A 19,957-nucleotide genomic window follows, 5' to 3' on the forward strand; every position below is an offset into this window, starting at 1 on the left:
CGCGGCGATGAAATGGATGACGCAACTTTGAGAGGAATTACTGCCGCCGGGAAGAAAGAGTGCACGCCTGCAGACTGATCCCGAGAGTCGTTTTCGTCGCTCTGTCCCTCCTGCACTCATGGCATACCCCCTATTGGTGCGAGAGAGACAGAGCGACGGAAAAGGCTCTCGGAATCAGTGTGCTGGTCGACTCGTGACTTTGCGATAAATCAGGCCGCGCTTCCCGAACCGTTCCCGAGCGCTTCCTGGGCGATTCAATTTTTCTAGCGGTGCTGCGGGCCGCGTCCACGCAGAGGGAAAAAAGGGGGAGGGGGACCTTGTTAAGTTTGTCCGTCGGTCCGTCGGCCTTGCGACCATCACGTCGTTACACTGTGATTGGCTCTCGCTGGGTTTGGCCGCCACTTCATTGTGTTGGCTCCACAAAGTTGGCAATGACGCTCTCGGAGATTATATTGGCGTCAGCGATCGACCTTCGCCCCTCCTTCTCCTACTCGTTGTCGTCTAATCGAAGGCGCCAACTTTTAATGTGGCTGTTTATGGTGGAGGGGCGGCCGCCGCCCCGCCGCCGCCAACCCCTCCCTCGCTCTCATTCCAGCAACGGTGACGTCACATTCGTCTGAGCGCCAAACGTAGCACATTCGTTTCAATGCGACTCGGCTAGACACTGGCCTCATCTCGATTCACGTTCATCATTGGAAACGAATGTGGCAGTACTCAGATTGTGAACGTGACACGATTGGCGGTCAAACGGCCGGGACGTTACATTCAGGAGAGTGGTTGTGCACACGAGAGGAAATAAATGAAACGTGCACTCACGCGGATAGATAGGTATTTCACTTAGTTCTTTTTATTTTCTTTGGTCCAATTATACTTTGCCTCAAGACCGCCACACACCAGTTAACGTATTTCTTTTTTTTGTTATTTTTGATGGTTTCTATGCGAAAAAAAGTTGTTGATTCAACTGAAATATTGTTCAAATAATCATGTTTTATTTGACAGCTACACTTTTCTGTTTGACTATCACACTGCGCGGAGGAAAACAAATTTAACAAAACTTCATAAACTTTGCATCTATAAATTAGGATTCGTTGAGATCTATAAGACTATAACATGTAAGTAATACTGTTAAATGCTCCCCAACAATTTGTACTGATTCACATATTTTTTTGGCACCATTGGTTTGCAGTCACTCGCACGATGCCGCACAGCACAGCCCGATGACTCGTCTCAGAGAACCAGACCCAGGTCTGCTGAAGCACGGACCCAGAGAAGGGGGCGAAATGACAATTCTCATCCCCACCTCCCCAAATTCTCCTTTCCCTAGATAACCACCTAGCAGGTAGAACAAACCCGAACACTTTGTCCCAGAACCTAGGCAAAAAGTGCTGTGACCCGCCTGGTTCAACTCGACAAGGACAACAGCATTGCAACGCAGGGCCGAGACGGCGTCGAGGCCGAGAGTGCCCCGTGGTTGAGGCCGAGGTCTCACAGCAGGTCGAACGCAGAGGGCGGCCCGCGCCTCGCCGCCCTGCCGCCCCGCCGCCCTCACTTGGAGCCGAGCCCCTGTCCGAGGCCCTGCGCCATGCCCTGCGCCATGCCCTGCGCCATGCCCTGGCCCATGGCGGCGCCGAGGCCGTCCACCTGGTGGAAGCCGTTGCTGGAGGCGGAGGACGAGGCCGCCGTTGAGCCCGCCCCGTTGCCCTGTTGTTGTTGTTGTTGTTGTTGTTGTTGTTGCTGTTGTTGTTGCTGCTGCTGCATCGGAGGCACGCCGCGTCGATCTGGTGACCCCATGTCTGGAGGGCACTGCGTCATGGAAGCGCCCAAGCCCGCCATCTGCAACACAGCGAGCACGCCGTCAAACAAAGCACGTTCCCGTCAACACGCCGCGTCATGGAGGCGCCCAAGCCCGCCATCCGCAACACAGCGAGCACGCCGTCAACCAAGCACCTTCCCGGCAACACGGCGTCTTGAACGGCTTGCTTTGTCCGTGATCCGGCTGAGTACACACAGGCTGCTTGTTCTCCGCCCACCCCTTTTTGTCCCACCTGAGGCCGACCCCGGCGGCCCCAGCCCCGGCCAGGGCCCCGGCCTGCTTGCGGCCACGCCGATACGGCCCAAGGGGCCGCGCCACGCCGCGCCGCGACACGCCACCTCCTCAAGACCGCTTTAATTAAAGCCAAACAATGGCGACTAAGCCGCTTTCGATTCACACTCGTCGCACGCTCCATGTGCCGCGAAAAGGGGCGGGGAGGGGAAGGGGGAGGCGGTGGACAAGCAGCAGACTGATTCAGAGAATAGCTTTCGTCGCTCTGTCTCTCTCGCACTCATGGCTGCTCTGTACGGCAGCGACTCTCGGGACCAGTCTGCAGGCCTGCATAGTTGATGCCAGCCAAGACGCACGGCCACCGCACGGCAGCGGTCCGACAGCGACGACGGCCCCGCCCCGCCAAATTCCCAAACAAGTTGCCATCAGAGACATTCCCGCGCACCGCAAGGAGGTAATCCTGCCCCGTGGCCTGCGGGGGCGCCCGTCTGCCCCCTGGCCCTGCCCCCTGGCCCTGCCCCCTGGCCCGGCCGCACGGTTATGCATACTGCACGTTCCAGCACCGAGGGCTGGAGCCGCTGGAGCGGTGCCCGGGGCTGCGCCGACGGCTGCCGAAGTCTCTCTGTCTCTCTCCCACCCCTACGGGCCGCCCTGCGAGTGCGACAGAGACGGAGCGACCACACGACTCCTCGGAGTGGGCGGGCGGGGCGCGGATAAACTGCCTGACAAGCACGCGTGTCTCACGACGCGCCGCATTCCTCGGCAGTCTCACTGCAGTCGCTCTGTCTCTCTCACACTCGCGGGGCGGCCCGTAGGGGTGCGAGAGAGACAGAGCGGCGGGAACGCCTCTCGGAATCAGTCCAGTGCGTCTCGCACAAGGCGGGCCGCTCTACACTGCGAGTCCCAGTGTAGCCACGACACAGGAGTGGGCAAAGATTACTACTCGGTGAAAACGGTTCTGGTTTTTCCCAAGAACTCTCTGCAAATCGCCTATGCCTGTACTATGGGCTACCTGGGAACCCAAGAACCGTTTTTGCCGTTTGTACCCGTTTGTACCTCAAGAAAGATAATTCAACCCAATCACTGGGGAAAGAAATGGCACTGTCATGTGGCATTTGCGGTCTTCGCACTTGGAGGTGCAGAGTCTGCGATCTCCACACTTCAGGTTTGCATTCCGTGGCAAGGGCTCTGTACGCTGCTCCACACTTGAAGTGTGCCGAACGCAAACTCCGCATGCTTCCGCGTGTGAAATTACTCCGCACCAGGAAGTCCGGAGTGGTTGGTTTCGTAGTGTAGCGCCTGCCGGTGTGGCGATGCTCGCCCGTCGAGCAGGCGTGCGTGGCGGGCCGGCCTACCCTCACAGGCGCATCTTGCCGTGCAGCAGCGCCAGCAGCTGACTCCGAAGGCAGTCGCTCTCTGTCTCTGTCGCACTCATGCGGTGCCCCATGCGGGTGCGACAGAGCAACGTCAGCAAAGGCTCCTCGGGATCACCCGGCGGCGGCAGCGGCGCACAGTGGATCAGAAACCGGCGGAGGCGGCCAAAATTCGAGACGCGTTTTGAGCTCCAGAGTCGCTAAATGGGACACCAACCGACCGTGTGACCCCACCAATGGATTCCTCGTTCGGAGAGCTATCCATTGGTGGGGTCACACGGTCGGTTCGAGTCCCATTTAGCGACTCTGGAGCTCAAAACGCGTGTCGAATTTTGGCCGCTCAGGCGGTCTTCTGGCCCACTGTGCGGCGGCAGCGACGCAGCAGCGGGTCCCGAAACTTGGTCGCTAAGACCGTGCCGCTGTTTGCCGTCTCGCCGAGGGCCTTGGCGAGGGCCTTGGCGAGGTCCTTGGCGGCCCGGCTGGCGCAGGCTGGCGCAGCCGCAGGCCAACTTGGCGGTACTAAGCCTCGCGATCGGGGCGGCCAGGACGGCCAGGCCCAGGACGTCCAGGCAGGGCCGACCCGCCCCGCCGTGGCCCCGCCTTGGCCCCGCCGGGCCGGGCCGCGCAGTTTGCAGGCTAATCCCGCATGGGCCCGAGGCGGTCCTCTTTTTGCAGCGTGTCTCTCTCTCTCTCTGTCTCTCAGACTCTGGGGTGCGAAAGAGACAGAGCCTTCGGCCCGCTGAGCGACACTGTTAGGCCACACAATAAAAGCGTTATAAATCCATGTTCCGGCGCCAATTGTCGACTCGGGAGGCCGGAGGGCGGCCGCCTGGATGGAGTGCGCTTCGGCCAAGAAGGGAGGGAGGGAGAGAGAGGGGGGGGGGTCACCCCGCCACACTGGCTGCCTGGGGAGACTTTATCGAATGTTATGGCAGCCATAAGGAGGCCGTGCTCGACTACAGTGGTGTACAGGACTGCCGGCTCTGCGCCACGGCGGCGGCGTCGTCTGCGAGGCTTTAGAGCTGGTTCGGGTCGAGTTTGGGGCGGCAGGGGGGCAGCAGTCCTGGACTGCTGTTTACATTTTGGAGAAATGACGCCAACAATACACTCTTCCGTGTTTCGCGGTGGAGAAAACACGGACAAAGGGGCACAGTTTAAAAGTTGTATAGTGAAGATTCTCTATATCCTATGTGAAAAATCTCCGTATTATGGTGGTGCAGCCAAATTTTCAGGTCCGTTACTAGCTAACATTTTATTTTTACACTGCAGCGGATATCGTGTGTAATTCAACGACTGTGGCGTCGCATTTTCGTTGGACCCTCCCCGTGGTACAATTTTGGAACAGGGTGTCGCATCCGACCACAAATATTTTTTGTGCAAGTTTCTTGGCTGCGGGACGAAGGTGATGTACTTACAAGGGCCCTGGCGACGACCTATGCGAAAACAGATCGCGAACACCGCAACTACTGTTGTAAAACCCGCAACCCCCTCCCTCTCTACCGCAGGCAGACGCATCAGGAAGCAAAGATAAGGCGCTGCGGCGAAAGAGAGAGAGAGAGAGAGAGAGAGAGAGAGAGAGAGAGAGAGAGAGAGAGAGAGAGAGAGAGAGAGAGAGAGAGAGAGAGAGAGAGAGAGCGAAAAGAAACCGCTCCATCTCGGAGAATCTCATTCAACTTTGAGTCGCAGCATGTCTGCAGACACGCGGCGCGGCGCGGCCCCGCCTGGCCTGCCCGCAGCGAGCTGGAAAAATGAGCGGCACCGTAGCGGGGAGGGGAGGGGGGGTGAAGGGCGTGAGGGGAGGGGGGAGGTCACCGACAGCGCAAACAGGAAGACAGGGCGCCGATAGCAGGTGGGGCGCGACGGGGCGACGCGCGAGGCCCCCGATGGTGTTATCGAAGTGACATTAGCCCGAGGCCGTGCACTGCAGGCTCTGGAGGCTCTGGAGGCAGTGTAGGCACTGCAGGCTCCAGCGGCACCACATTACAAGTCCCCCACGGCCATCCATCGGCCGCCTTCGCCTGCCTTCCTCTCGCCATCGTTCTCGGCATCGCGGCGCGGTGCCTACGTGAAACGCACGCCGTGCCACGCTGCGGGGCGGCGGCATGGCGACGGCATGGCGGCGGACGCATGTGTGTCTAGGCAGTGCACTGCCAAACCGAGTGGCTCCGCTCTTCCTGGGGCGGAGCAATCCTCCAGAGTTGGACGAGTTGAGTTTGCAGTCTCCACACTAGTCCGCAGAGCCCCCATCCCTTGGCATGGTGCAAACGTGGCGACTGCAAATTCCACACCTCCGCATTTCAAGTGCGGAGTTCCCCACAGTTTTTATTTTTTCACAGTGTAGTGGTTTGCTTGAACTACACTCCAGTTGTACCAGTGCAGCATCACCACCCTTTGCACCCACTCACCCCGGGCTGCTGCGGCAGGCTGGTCTGCCGCTTGAGGTGCGTGATGGGCGGCGGGTTGTACGCCATGTTGGCGAACACCATCCGCTCCTCGTAGTCGTACTCGCAGAGGATCTTGTTCTCGCAGAGGTAGAACCGGTCGCCGACGCAGAACCTGGAGGGCAGCGAGGAACACACTGTCAAACCAAGTGAAAGTGCAGTGTACTCCACAATTCAGGGTGTGGAGTAGCTCACAGAGCCCCTAACTCTGGACATGGTGCAAACGTGGAGAACTCCACACGTAGAGGCTGCCAGGGCTGCCAGTTCTACACTCTTCCAAGTACAGAGATTGCAATCCGCACCCCCACATTTCAAGCGTGGATTTCTCCGCGTTTGCTCTCACAGTGGAGCAACACACAACATGAATTAATTTTCGGCAGCCCCACAACAAGAAGCCTTGAGACAGAAAAAGCGACTGGCTCAATTATTTCCTTCCTGAGAATGGATACACGGCAAGGGCCGGGCGGCCGGGACTCGAATTCATTGCGCGCCACTTATGCAGCCTTCGGGCCTTCGGGCCTTCGGGCCTTCGGGCCTTCGGGCCTTCGGGCCTTCGGGCCTTCGGGCCTTCGGGCCTTCGGGCCTTGGAGCCTTGGAGCCTTCGGGCCTTCGGGCCTTCGGGCCTTCGGGCCTTCGGGCCTTGGAGCCTTGGAGCCTTCGGGCCTTCGGGCCTTCGGGCCTTCGGGCCTTCGGGCCTTCGGGCCTTCGGGCCTTCGGGCCTTCGGGCCTTCGGGCCTTCGGGCCTTCGGGCCTTCGGGCCTTCGGGCCTTCGGGCCTTCGGGCCTTCGGGCCTTCGGGCCTTCGGGCTTCGGGCCTTCGGGCCTTCGGGCCTTCGGGCCTTCGGGCCTTCGGCCTTCGGCCTTCGGGCCTTCGGGCCTTCGGGCCTTCGGGCCTTCGGGCCTTCGGGCCTTCGGGCCTTCGGGCCTTCGGGCCTTCGGGCCTTCGGGCCTTCGGGCCTTCGGGCCTTCGGGCCTTCGGGCCTTCGGGCCTTCGGGCCTTCGGGCCTTCGGGCCTTCGGGCCTTCGGGCCTTCGGGCCTTCGGGCCTTCGGGCCTTCGGGCCTTGGGCCTTCGGGCCTTCGGGCCTTCGGGCCTTCGGGCCTTCGGCCTTCGGGCCTTCGGGCCTTCGGGCCTTCGGGCCTTCGGGCCTTCGGGCCTTCGGGCCCTCGGGCCTTCGGGCCTTCGGGCCTCGGGCCTTCGGGCCTTCGGCCTTCGGGCTTCGGGCCTCGGGCCTTCGGCTTCGGGCCTTCGGGCCTTCGGGCCTTCGGGCCTTCGGGCCTTCGGGCCTTCGGGCCTTCGGGCTCGGGCCTTCGGGCTTCGGGCCTTCGGGCCTTCGGGCTTCGGGCCTTCGGCCTTCGGGCCTTCGGGCCTTCGGGCCTTCGGGCCTTCGGGCCTTCGGGCCTTCGGGCCTTAGGGCCTTAGGGCCTTAGGGCCTTCGGGCCTTCGGGCCTTCGGGCCTTCGGGCCTTCGGGCCTTCGGGCCTTCGGGCCTTCGGGCCCTCGGGCCTTCGGGCCCTCGGGGCGCATACGGGGTTTCAATCAGATACCTCGGTAGAATGCCGAGTGGCGCATGAATTAGCGAGTGGCACACCTGGTTTTACAACCGCGGCTGAAAATGACAAATCAAATCGAATCAAGAATTTCGGCTGCTTCTATTTATTTTTGATTGCAAAAACGAACCAAACATGTATAATTTACGAATTATACCTCGCCTAAAATACGGTGAGGACTCGAGTCTGTCATTCTTTCTTTCATTCAAAGACTTCCATTCTCAGTGGCCCTGTATGCAGCCAGCCCCGACTTGTGCTCCGCCACTGCTCTGTTCCAATGCCGCGATAACGCTGCCACACTGTTGTATGCCAATTGAGCATTTACTCGAGCGCTGCGCCGTTTGTCCTGCCAATCACAGAAAAGGCCAGGGACTGCGCCCTTGGCCGCCGTCTCTCTCGCGCGCACGGGGCGCTCCGTGCGTCCGAACGCGTGCGAGAGAGACAGAGCGACTAAATGCTCGGAATGAGACTCGTGACTCGAGTGGCGCCGCGATTCCGTCGCCTTAATGTTTCCCTGCTCGGCATCCATTTTCATAGGCTTGTTAAAAAGCGCCGCGTCGTGGGGTGGCAAGCCAGGCAGGCAGGCAGGCAGACAGGCTGCCAGGCAGCCAGGCAGGGCCGCGCGCACATCAAGCCACTTAATAAATTCCATTGCCATTCTCGGCCAACTATGCGCTTTTTGTTGTTGTGTTTTTTCGGGTCCGCGCGGCATGAATGGGTTTGGAATGCACGAACCGTTTGCGAGAATGAAACGCTTTTCTGTGCGGCCACGGCCGGCCATGCTATAGCGGCCCCCCTCGTTGTAATCGCCCGCCGCCCCTGCAAAGCGCGCCAGATTTTAGCGAGTGCGGTGTTGGCGGGGTCCGGTCGCGCCCGCCGCCCCTGCAAAGCGCGCCAGATTTTAGCGAGTGCGGTGTTGGCGGGGTCCGGTCGCGTCCGCCGCGCGGTTCCGGAGAGAAAAGTCGCGTCTCTGTCGCCCCCACGGGTCGCCTCGTGAGTGCGACAGGGGCAGGGCGAGACTGGGGCCGGGCGGCCGGCTCGTGCACGAGGGAGGCGACGGACGTGAGTAGCGCGACATGTGTGCGCGGCCCCGCGGCCCCGCCGCCCTGCGCGACCGCGCCGTGGCGAGCCGCACTCATTTGCATAGCCGGTCACGTGAGGAGGCGAGCATTAAATAAGGCGGTGCTTACGGGCCGAGGGGGGCAGGGCGCCACTGCCTCGCCAGGCTCCATGACTTTAACCCAATTCCGGATTTCAGAGCTCCGGGATCATTTTCTTTAAACACCAGGCCGGGGCTTGGAGGGAGGGAGAGAGAGAGAGAGAGAGAGAGAGAGAGAGAGAGAGAGAGAGAGAGAGAGACTGACGCTTTCTTCGGAGACGGCCTGGTGCTGCGGGCGGCGTGGCGAGAGAGACTCGACCAGCCCAAGCAAGCGGTGCGCACCGCACCGCACCGCAGTGGGCCAGAAGACCGGTGCGGCCAGTTGAACCCACGGCCCACGCACTGCGAGTTGCCCGGCGGGGAAGGACGCCCCTGCCGCGGGCACCTCGGCCAGTGGCACGCGGGGCGGGGCGGGGCGGGGCGGGGCGGGGCGGGGCGGGGCGGGGCGGGCGGGTGGGCGGGGCGGGGCGGGGTGGGGTCATCCCCGAGTGTTCACCTTGGCGGCTAGCTTGGCCGCGTGGCCGCGTCTTCTCGGCGGGGGATTGATAAATTATCTCGTTAACATAAACGCCGGGCAGTGTATCACCGGACGGGTGGCCGCGCCGCGCGCCCCCACCATGCCCACCACGCGACGCCAAGCCGCCAAGCCGCCGAGACACCAAGTGACAAATACTTCCGGGCGCGCCGCACCGCCGCCCTGCTGGAACACTCACGCTTGAAACCTCAAAATGTTTTCGCATAGCGCAGTTCGTTGCGTGGCGGGTCGCCGAGCTTAAATCTGAGGTTCGATTGTAGACAGTCCAGAGTTACTGGGAGACATGGGTCTCACAACAGGTGGCCTAAGGGCCTTGAAATTGAGCCAAAGATGCTAGAAACGACTGAAAAACTGACCCTCGGCTGTCCTGACCTAACTACCCCTCACCCGCCCCAATCTTACCTTACCTCACGTAACCTAACCTAACCTGCGAGCAGCGAGACTCACCTGTGTCCGCACTGCTGGCAAGCGAAGCACTCCAGGTGGTACACGTTGTGCCGGGCCCGCATCACCATCTCGAAGGCCGGGATCACCTTGGAGCACGCCGCGCAGCAGCCCGTGCTGCCAAACAGCCTGTGCGGAATGGCAACGGTCATTAGAAGGAGGAGGTCCTGGCCTCTGCACAGTGGGCCAGAAGACCGCGGTCAATGAGGCGGTCAAAACCCCCGGCGCGTTTTGAGCTCCAGAGTCGCTGAATGGGACTCGAACCGAACGTGTGACCCCACCAAAGGATTCCTCTCCGAACGAGGAATCCGTGGTGGAGCCACACGATCGGTCTGAATCATGTTTAGCGACTCTGGAGCTCAAAACGCGTCTAGAGTTTTGGCCGCCTGTCTTCCGACCTTCTGGCCTGCTGTGCTTCGGTCCTGGCCTTGGCTCTGGCCCGACGGAAACGCCTCATGAGTACGCTTGGTGCGCAAAGTGTGGCGCAGGCGGGCGCAGGCACCACTCACCTGAGGTAGTCCCGCTTGCAGAGGATGAGGTTGGCCTTGATGTAGAGGGTGGAGCCCACTTCACCCAGCCGGCAGTCGCAGCAGCCGCACTTGAGGCAGTCCTCGTGCCAGAACATGTCAAGTGCTTTTAGCAGATACCTGGAACATTGGCAAGTTTGTGTTCATTCATTCATTCATTCATTCATTCATTCATTCATTCATTCATTCATTCATTCATTCATTCATTCATTCATTCATTCATTCATTCTTTCATTCATTCATTCATTCATTCATTCATTCATTCATTCATTCATTCATTCATTCATTCATTCATTCATTCATTCATTCATTCATTCATTCATTCATTCATTCATTCATTCATTCGTTCGTTCGTTCGCTGTAGGAGTTTGCAGTCTGCACTCTTCAAGTGCGGAGTAGCTCACAGAGCCACTGTCTCTCTTGGCTCGGTGCAAACGTGGGGAACTCCACACCTGAAGTGAGCAGACTGCAAACTCTGCCTTTCCAAGAGCGGAGACTTCCACGCGTCCGCACTGTGTGGCGTCGGTTGTTTCGACAGTGTGTCGCCTCACCTCTCCGTGATGGTCTTCCCGCAGCCGGCGCACTTCTGCGGCCCGGCCCCGGCCTGCGCCTCGGCCTTCACGTCCATCGTCATCTTCCGCCGCACCGCGCGTCGTCCTGCAACAACAGCAATAACAACGGGGATGAGGCCAGCACCCCTCGCCCTTGCGCACAGAGAGTCGTCGCTCCGTCTCTCTCGCACTCACGGTGGCAGAGAGACAGCGCGACGAAAACGACTCTCGGCGTCAGTCTGCTGATGGACGCCGCATTCATACCGCCACACTGTAGCGGGCTGTGGAGGTGCAGTCGATCCATCACGAGTGTGTCTTTTCTCATGCTGATCTGGCCGTATTAAAAAGCCATTCGGGCGTCGCCCCCCCCCGGTCCGTCTCTCTCGCTCTCGCTCTCTCTCTCTCTGGTCACAGCGCCAGGGTTAATGAGGTTACAGGGACGGCGGCCAGGCGCCGCCCAGGGGAGCGGGTGACCGGGCAGGGCGGGGCGGAGGCCCGCCGGGCCGGCGAGGTGTACGAGCGCGAGGTGAAGGGGTAGCCGGGGTAATCGGTTATCTCCTGCTGGCTCATTACCCAACCGGAGGAGAGCCACTGCAAGGGTAGAGTGGAGAGGGGGAGAAGGGAGAGGGGGGAGAAATAGGAAAGAGGAGGGAGAGGGGGGAGGAGCGAGGAGGGAGGAGAGAGAAGGGGCAGAGGGGGAGTACATCTTCCAGGTAAAGCCAGCAGCGGACTGATTCCGAAAGTCATTTTCGTCGCTCCGTCCCTCTCGCACTCATGGGGCGAGAGAGACAGCGATGCAAGACGACTCTCGGAATCCGCCTTAGCCGTTCAGTAGAGAGTTATCATAAGTTTTTTGATCAACTTTTTGACAAGTTTTTGATCGCGAAAAAGCAGTTCCTCCAGCAGACACGAGCCTCGGGATTCAGCACAGCAGCCCTTTTTTTCACCTATTGGTGTTTCTATTATATTATAATTATGACAGAGGGTTGCGCAGGGCGCCACGTGGAAAGGGCGGGAAAAACCCTAAAATCCCTCGGAACGCCACGCTATGGGGTGCAAACTCGATCCAAGAAACATGTTTGTGGTTGGTATCCACATGATTTTCTTCGCTCCACCCCCTCCCCTCCCCCAGCTCAAGACTTTGCTCAACATCAAAGTCAACTTTGGGGGTTAGCTACACCACAACAGGCTCACTTTCCCCATGAATGACCGTGGGTTGATCCGCTGGCGGATGGGTCTGCCCAGCTCGGCACACCCTTTGAGACTGATTTCGAGAGTTCTCTTTTCACTTTTCTCTTTCGCGCTCGAGCGTCGCGTACACACTGCAAATCCAAGTGCAGGACAAGTATGCCCTGTTGCGCATCAAAATGACCCACATTTGGATGCAGAAACCACTCACGTCCCACAGTTGGCATGCGTTGGGCACCGCGGTCTTTGCTTGTAAGAGTAGGACCCAGTTTGTCTTTCGCTTCCAATCAGAGGCTCAATACAGGATTGAATTGAACGATGAACGCCTGGTTAGAATGTCAAGGGTTGTTCATAAACCACATCAAAGAAGAGATTAAATTCATACTAGAATCGACAAACATTTGGCGAAAACGACTCTTGGAATCAGTCTGCTAGTCTGCTGGACCAGTGGTGGCTGTGCTGGCTGCGCTCATTGGGGCTGTCGGAACCGGGAGTCATCTTCTCATCATTGAACTTCAAACCGCGAGTTGTGAATTATTGGTCCCCCTCCCCCGCCACGCAATATGTATTTATTTGGAGAAGCTTTCCCTCCCCTTCCATTTTTTCGCCGCCCTGATTGACAGCCGTGCGTACCGCCGCACCGCGCGTTCGAAAATTAATGGCCTCGGCAGACAGACTCCGAAAATCTCTCTCTGTCTCCGTCGCACTCACGAGGCGTGCCTTGTCGGTGCGAGAGAGACAGAGCGACGAAAACGACTCTCGGAATCAGTCTGCAGGCCGCTAAAAACCCGTCATATTGATGACGCCAAAAAGGAGCGGGGTCGTCAGCCGGGCGATTCGAAAAAGGGCCGTGTCGTCGCTCTGTCTCTGTCGCACTCATGGGGATCTCCATGAGGGTGCGAGGGAGACAGCACGGCAAACCGCCCTTCGCCCGGCAGACACTGCGGTCACACCGCCAACGGGAGGGGAGGGGGAGAGGGGGGGAGGGGAGGGGAGGGGCATGCGAGTCAAGCAGCGAGTCTTGCCAATAATTTGGCGCGCCGGCAATAGAATCGGAGGCGGGGCCCAGCAAGGCGGTTCCGAGCACGGGGCTTCGTCGCGCTGTCTCTCTCGCACCGCCATACGGGCCGTGCCAGGAGTGCAAGAGAGACAGAGCGAAGATAGCGCCGCCGCTGTCCGGAATGAAATGGCATGCCGTGACGCATGGACGGCGCAGGCAAAGGTTACAGATGGAAGTGATGCTGCGTGGGCGGAGAGAGAGACAGAGAGAGGGGGGGGGGGGGTATGCGGACGGAGGAGGCATGCCAATGAGGCCCTGCCGCAGGCGCAGCCCCGCGGGGTGCGTTGCAGTGCGTTACAGTGCGGTGCCCGATGGGCCGGAAAACGCGTAAACTCTAGACACAATCTGACGTGAGCGCATGACGGTACCAGCGTTCAATGCTAATCGATCGGAACCAATAGGAGCAGTTGCCAAAATAAGGGTATATTTCGTGTCTTTTGGCTCTATAATCGTTATTTTTCAACGTATTGAGATGCGGTTTGGTGCGTTGTGTTGGACTCGACGTCGCCCACTCTTATCCATCTGAAGTCACCACTTTTTCAATTCAGAAGATGTCGATAAAGTGCTCCAAAGGGTCATTTTGTAACGTTCCGGCATGTCCCCCGTCCATAAATTCAAAGTTTCGATGCTTAAATTTCAGCTAATATGAAACGTAGAACGATTCTGAGAAGATATTCGGAAACTTTATTACTTTATCTATCAGACACATGTTACTGAACTCGTTTTTACGAGCTCGATTTGGGTGCAATCTGTAAACGCAAAATGTCCTCCGTGGTTGACTTTGCGGAACGTTACATGTGAATTATCACGGTTGTACTCCACTGATAGTTCTCGCCCTTGTCGTCAGATTAATCTGTAGAATTTTTGCCGTCGAATGGTGCAAACGGGAACTCTGAGAAGTTAATAGAAAGCTCAGAATCTTGTTTTATAGGTTATGTTTCGGTAGTGTCCGACCATGATTTTAAAATGCTTTTCTGTTCCCCGGGCAAGTTCTAGACCAAACAGAGATATGATTCTATCGGGACGTGTTGAGGAATCTTAAAACAGGAGCTCACACCAAATGGCGTGTTTTAATTCATAGCAAGAGAGTTACTAGGCCTGTTTGAATGACAATGTAACGTTCCGTATCCCGCTGTTTTCTGTAACGTTCCGTGTCTTTCCCCTATACTTTTGATAGGGGCTTTTTGGTATTTCTGCAATATTGCACCGGGAGCTCGACTGCGTTCAGATATAAGTCGTGGGACATCACTGAATAAATTGGCCGAGAAAAAAGCCGACTTTTCCACATTTTTTTGTTGCGGTTCTATGGCCTTCAAAAGTGCCCCGAATTTTGGCAACTGCTCATAGCACAGTGGGCCAGAAGAGCAGTGGAGGTGGCATTGGGACTCGAACCAAACGTGTGACCCCGCCACGGACTGCTCTTCGGACGAGTAACCTTATTGATGGAATCACACGCTCGGTTCGAGTCCTGTTTAGCGACTCTGGAGCTCAAAGCGCGTCTAGAGATTAGGCCGCCGCCGCCGATCTTCTGGCCCACTGTGTTCTCGTCCACTCCATGAAGGGCCTGCCTCGGGGCCTGCCCCGCGACTTTGCCGCCGTCTAAATGTCTCTGTTCTCCAAATGATCTTGTTCAAATTTTGTCCGAGACGTAACAGTTTTCACAGATGATACCATGGTAAGGGAATAATGGCATTGTGTTTTCCGTGACGACGGTACATCAGGGGATGAGAGAGGCAGGCTCAGTGGAGGAGTGCCTAGGAATGGACAGAGACAGACGCGGCAGCGCACGGCGCCGATGACGGGCCAAATAATACCGCGACAACAAAATGCCTGAAATGCCAATAATTCACACCGCTAATTGGAAATGCCTCGGCAGCGTTTATTATTAATTAATTAAATTTGGAGCCGCGGCCCGCCTTTGGCCTCTCTCTCTCTCTCTCTCTCTCTCTCTCTCTCTCTCTCTCTCTCTCTCTCTCTCTCTCTCTCTCTCTCTCTCTCTCTCTCTCTCCACGAGGCGGCGCGGAGCGGCGCGCTTCAAGGAGTGTGGACGCGAGGCGCTGTCCCCTCCAGCGAAGCGAGGCAGTGTGCCATCGATGTGTCGCGCCCCTCCAGTCGAGCGGTTCAGACGAGCGGTTCTCTCTCTCGCACACCTCCGGAGCTCCCTGTGAGTGCGAGAGAGACAGAGCGATAAGGGCCCCTCTCAATCGCTCGGCCCCTGCGACAGAGCTGTAAAGCCACACCGTTCGGAATGATCCTGCTGCACTGTGGGAAAAAATCACAGTAAATCCTGTAGTGATTAGTACAGCTGTCACTGTAGTTCAGAGTACAGGATTTACTGTACCTTTTTTACAGGATCCACTGTACTTTGTACGGGATTTACTGTACCACAGAAGTGGAGTACGGAATATCCTGTACAAGGTACAGAAAATACTGTAGCCAGGCACAGTAAATCCTGTGTTCTGAACTACAGTAAATCCCGGCAAAAAAATTAACGGGATTCACTGTGGTTTTTTCGCACAGTGTGCGGCCTGTTCCGTCCGCACTCGACAAACTGAAGGGTGTACTCAGTTTGCTTGCAAGGATGCATCTGTAGACGTGTACTCAGCTAAGTATGCATCTGTAGATGTGTACTTGCAAGTATGCATCTGTGGACGCATACTGAGTACACACTTCAGTTTGTAGAGCACCCTACGTGTACCCGGGCCACTCGTCGTGTCGCCATGCGGGAGACTGATTCCGAGAGTCGTTGTCGCCTTGTCTCTCTGGCACCGACACGGACGCCTCATGAGTGCGGGAGAGACAGGGTGACGAAACCACTCTCGGAGTCAGTCTGCCTCGGCCCGCCAAAGAGGCGTCAAGGCTCCCCCGCGCCGCCTCGCCGCGCTGATTGAATTAGCTCTCCTCAAAATGCCATCAGCCGGACAGCCGGCCAGCCGAGCGGCCTTTGCGGGTGCGGGTCGTCTAGACACAGTGGATTTCCCGGGATTTCCTAACGACCGGTGGAGGCGGTGAACTCTGGACGCGTTTTGAGCGCTCCAGCGTCGCCAAATGGCACTCAAACAGAAAGTGGTGGACTCACTAATGGATCGCTCTCCGAACGAGGAACTCATATTGGTGGGGTGGGGTCAGACGTTCGGTTGCGTTTGGTTCGAGTCTTCGAGTCTCGCTAAGCGACTCTGGAGCTCAGGACGCGCCCAGAGTTTCGGGCGCCGGCAGCGGCGATCTCCCGGCCCAGTTTGCTGGGACGCTGGCGCTTCTGCTTTCCGAGGATCGCGAATTGGTTTGATGGCCACTGCTGTTCAACGTACGTGACGTCATATTCCTTGGAATATGTGAATTTTGTCACGATCGTTTGAATGATCTTAGTCTAAAGAACTGGGGGCCACATTTCGTGAAGACGGCGCGGTTCTGGTTAGACAGTCAGACAATGCCGGAGGTATGATGGGGTGATATGGTGTGGCATGGTGTCTATTATGGTGCCCACAAGGCAAAAACGGTTCCTGCTTTTCCCAAGGGGCGTACAGTCAGGACATCTTTGCAAAGCCGGTTTGGTTGCAACTGAAAGGGCAAGCCGTTTTGATTGCCACAAAGTGGGGCGCCAGGCCCGCTCAATGCTCCTTCGATTTCGAAACTTTGGCATTGCAGGTGGCCTAAGCGCCAGATATTGGAAAGCTGATGAAGATGTCAGGTGAATACTTGGCTGTGACAAGCAAACTAGCCACCGGCTCTGCAGTGTGAGCGGTTTTCAGGGCGCTCATGGGAAAACCATAAACCATTTTTGCCGTGCATGCGCGTGCACGTACCAGGAATGGTGGCGACGGTGAGGGGCCGTGCCGTGCCGTGCTGGCCCCAGCCTCTGCCGACCGCGCCACTGGTTCCGCCCCTGGCTTCGCGTTCGTCCGGTCGCGGCGAGGGTCGCGGGTCGCGGCGACGACTCTCGCAGCGCGGCGTTGCGGGTTGCAGGACGCCCGGGCGCGGACTGGCGGTCGGCAGAGGAGAGCGCTGGCGCTGCGGGGGCGTTGGGGCGGCGGGGGCGGCGGGGGCGTGGGGGGAGGGGTGCCGCGAGGGGCGGCGTCTGCCGTGGAGCCGCGCCCCGCCCCCGAGCCCCGGCACGGCCCCCTCGGCCAACCAGCGCGCTGCGATGCGCGCGGATGCGCCCCCGCCGCCCCCGCCCCCACGCACGCCCCGCCTGGAGCCGCCCCCATCGGCCAGACTCCGGCACCTCCTGTTGCGCTGCCTCCGGGGGGCTTGGTGGGGCTTGGGTCCGGAAGAAGTTCAGAACGAGCTGAGGAGTAGGGACATGCTCTGGTGGGGAATTGCCACCTGAAAGAGAGGCAAAAATATAATCATGCTCTGCGCCTGTAAGAAACTTTGAAGAAAGATGGAAAAACCATGGAAATTTTCCGAAATTTCTGAATAGAGCTCTTCGTAAAAGCAGGCTCTGGATGCACGCATCGCCATCAGAAAATCAGGGAAAAATGTTCGTTACCAGAGCGTTCTTGAGCGTTTGAAATACCACCTTGAAGTTAAATCAGGCAGCACTGTTAAAGTGATTTCGTAAAAGATTAACCAAACTAGCTGGAATTTAATTGAATTTCTCGGCGAAGTTGATTCGACCAAGAATAGACTCGAATTCCATATGCCTGCGTTTTGACACATCACTGGGTGGAGGCGGCCAAAACCCCGGACGCGTTTTGAGCTCTAGAGTCTGCTAAATGGAACTTGAACATGAGACCCCACCAACGAATCTTGTAAAGTGACTCTAGAGCTCAAAACGCGTCCAGAGTTTTGGCCGAATCCACCGTTCTTCTGGCCCACTGAGCAGCAGTTTTTCTAACAGGATAGATAGCACAATAGTGTGCAAAACACACTGGCAGAGGTGAACCGTTTATGAAAAGGCTTTCCTTTCTCGGAGCCGCGTCGCCCGGCCGCCTCGCGCCACGCGGCGCTTGTAATTAACGCTCTCGAAATTACGGGCGAAAGCGTAAGCAATAGCGACAACAAGGTGGCGGCGCGCAACCCCGCCCCGCCCCGCCCCGCCCCGCCCCGCCCCGCCCGCCCCGCCGCGCCCTCGCTCGCGTGTGCGTGCGGCCCGGAGTGACCCCGTTATTGTCGTGCGCGCCGCGTGTTTTCAAGAAACGAGCCCCAAACGAGGGAGGGGGTGGGGGGGCGTCATGGTGCTGCTCCTTTACATATTGTTATATTGAGTCGAAAATGACTCCACAATTAGGGCCGGACGCAACACTAGCAACGGGAAACGTGTGTGTGTGGGGGGGGGGGGGGGGTGTTTGTGTGTGTGAGAGAGACAAGACAGGTCGGCTGGGACAGAGCACGCAGCGAGTCGCAGCTTGAGCGGAGAGACAGACATAGGTCCTCCCTAGCATGTCCTCCCCGGAGCTTTCCGCCTGCCTCAGCCCCGTTGGCCGCCCAGACAACCTGTTGAGCCGCATCCAGAGCGCCACGCCACGCCCCGCCACGCCATGGCAGCGCCCGGCCGACCCGGCCGGTGTCGGAGCAGGGAATTCCCAGTCGGGCTTCCGCTGCGTGGCTCACAGCGGGCATCCATACATCCATTTGAATGTACACACTCTCTTGTTGAGTTGAAACGACTTGTCGACGGACAGCTCCAAGTCAAGATATCAAGCCCACAAGGGTGTGCCTTTCTTCCCCAGCTTATCCCTACTTTCCGTGGCAAAGTATGACCTTTTGCCAGCCTTTCAGGCAGCTCCGCCAAACCGAACTTACTATCTTTGTCTTTGTGCTGGCTGAAACTGGCGGGCCATCCCCACGGAGACCACCTGGCTGGCTGCCGCACGCCGTGCTGCTCCACCTCTACCCCCTTTTCCCTTCTCTCTCTCTCTCTCTCTCTCTCTCTCTCTCTCTCTCTCTCCTCACACACACACACACACACACACACACACACTCTTTGTCCTTCCCTGCGCGCCCTCCGCCGCACAGCGGGGGTGGGCGGCCGCGCGAGATACCATCTCCAGCAGCATGGGTGGAGCCTTGTTTACTCGGCGGAGTCCAGCGCGGGGTATTGCCACCACCCCACCTTCCCCTCCCCCTGCCCACCACCACAATTCTGAAATCCACGGGCCCGCCCTTTCGGCCTCAACGCCACGGGATCAACTGGATATAGCGGTTTCGCGATACGGATCAAAATGTAGAGTGGGTCCTGAATGCGCGGGGCGGCCGGGCGGGCCAGAGCCGCGGCCTGCACACTGCCCCAAACAGTGCCTTCGTCGCGAGGCGTCCCTCAAGGGTGCGAGAGAGACGGAGCACGACGGCCGAACGGCTCGCCGACGTCCAGTTTACTTTGGCGCGCCTGGCCGGCTGGCGGGGTGAATAAATTTCAGAGGCGACTAATAGATCGCATTCGGGGAAAAGTGGAAAAGAAACGGATTAAACACTGGCTGCGCGCTGACTTGGGCTTCATGCTCTTTGCGTGAAATGAACTAGCCGGAAACCTACTCGTTGACCTGCCGATATACATGCCCACTGAATCACTTCGATTCATTCAAGAGTGATGCAGCTTGCTAAGTCACCGAAATCCCGGACGGCGCAAGTTCTTGGTCAAGGACATTGTGAAGAAAGGAATTTAAACAAAAAAGAAACGTAGCCAGTTGTCTTTAGTTAGTTCTGAGCTTTATTTCGTATTTAGAATTGAAAAAAATTCATTTCACCACACAGAAAACTCAACTTTAAACTAGTGCTCGTGCCGTAACATTGAGTATGTAGTTCCGTGGTTAATGTGCCTTTTCATGCCTAAGGGAACAAAGTGGTGTAACAAACGAGTATTCGAGGATTTACAATAAATCGTCGTACGCACAAAAAACTTTCTCAGATTCTTCTAGATATTTCGTAAATTTACGGCATACGTAGGACAGGAGCCCCGTCCCGTTCGAGCCCCGATGGTATGAGCCCCGACCGGGGCCCGAACCAGCCCCGCCTCGAGACCCGATATCCAGAGCCCCGGCCTGAGCCCAGATGCCATTGGGCATCAAATGGGACGGGGCTCATGCCCTGGATGCCAAATACACAAAGCTCGTTGGCTTTTTCGTGAGCATACGAAGAGACCCTCTGCG

The 19,957-nt window shown here is 57.9% G+C and overlaps 1 protein-coding gene across 1 annotated transcript; it reads right to left on the reverse strand.

Moving 5' to 3' along the window:
• Positions 1-967: 967 nt before the first annotated feature.
• On the reverse strand, positions 968-16,772 carry LOC117650923 (LIM domain only protein 3-like). The gene is made up of 6 exons (XM_034394570.1): positions 16,673-16,772; positions 10,622-10,727; positions 10,053-10,190; positions 9,547-9,672; positions 5,823-5,973; positions 968-1,833 (listed from the first exon to the last, which is right to left on the reverse strand). The coding sequence occupies exons 2-6, from the start codon at positions 10,702-10,704 to the stop codon at positions 1,546-1,548; spliced, it is 786 nt and encodes a 261-aa protein (XP_034250461.1). The 5' UTR covers positions 10,705-10,727; positions 16,673-16,772; the 3' UTR covers positions 968-1,545.
• Between the last annotated feature and the right edge of the window lie 3,185 nt (positions 16,773-19,957).

Source organism: Thrips palmi, unplaced genomic scaffold, assembly GCF_012932325.1.
Source record: "Thrips palmi isolate BJ-2018 unplaced genomic scaffold, TpBJ-2018v1 HiC_scaffold_5, whole genome shotgun sequence".
NCBI classification, from domain to species: Eukaryota; Metazoa; Arthropoda; class Insecta; order Thysanoptera; family Thripidae; genus Thrips; species Thrips palmi.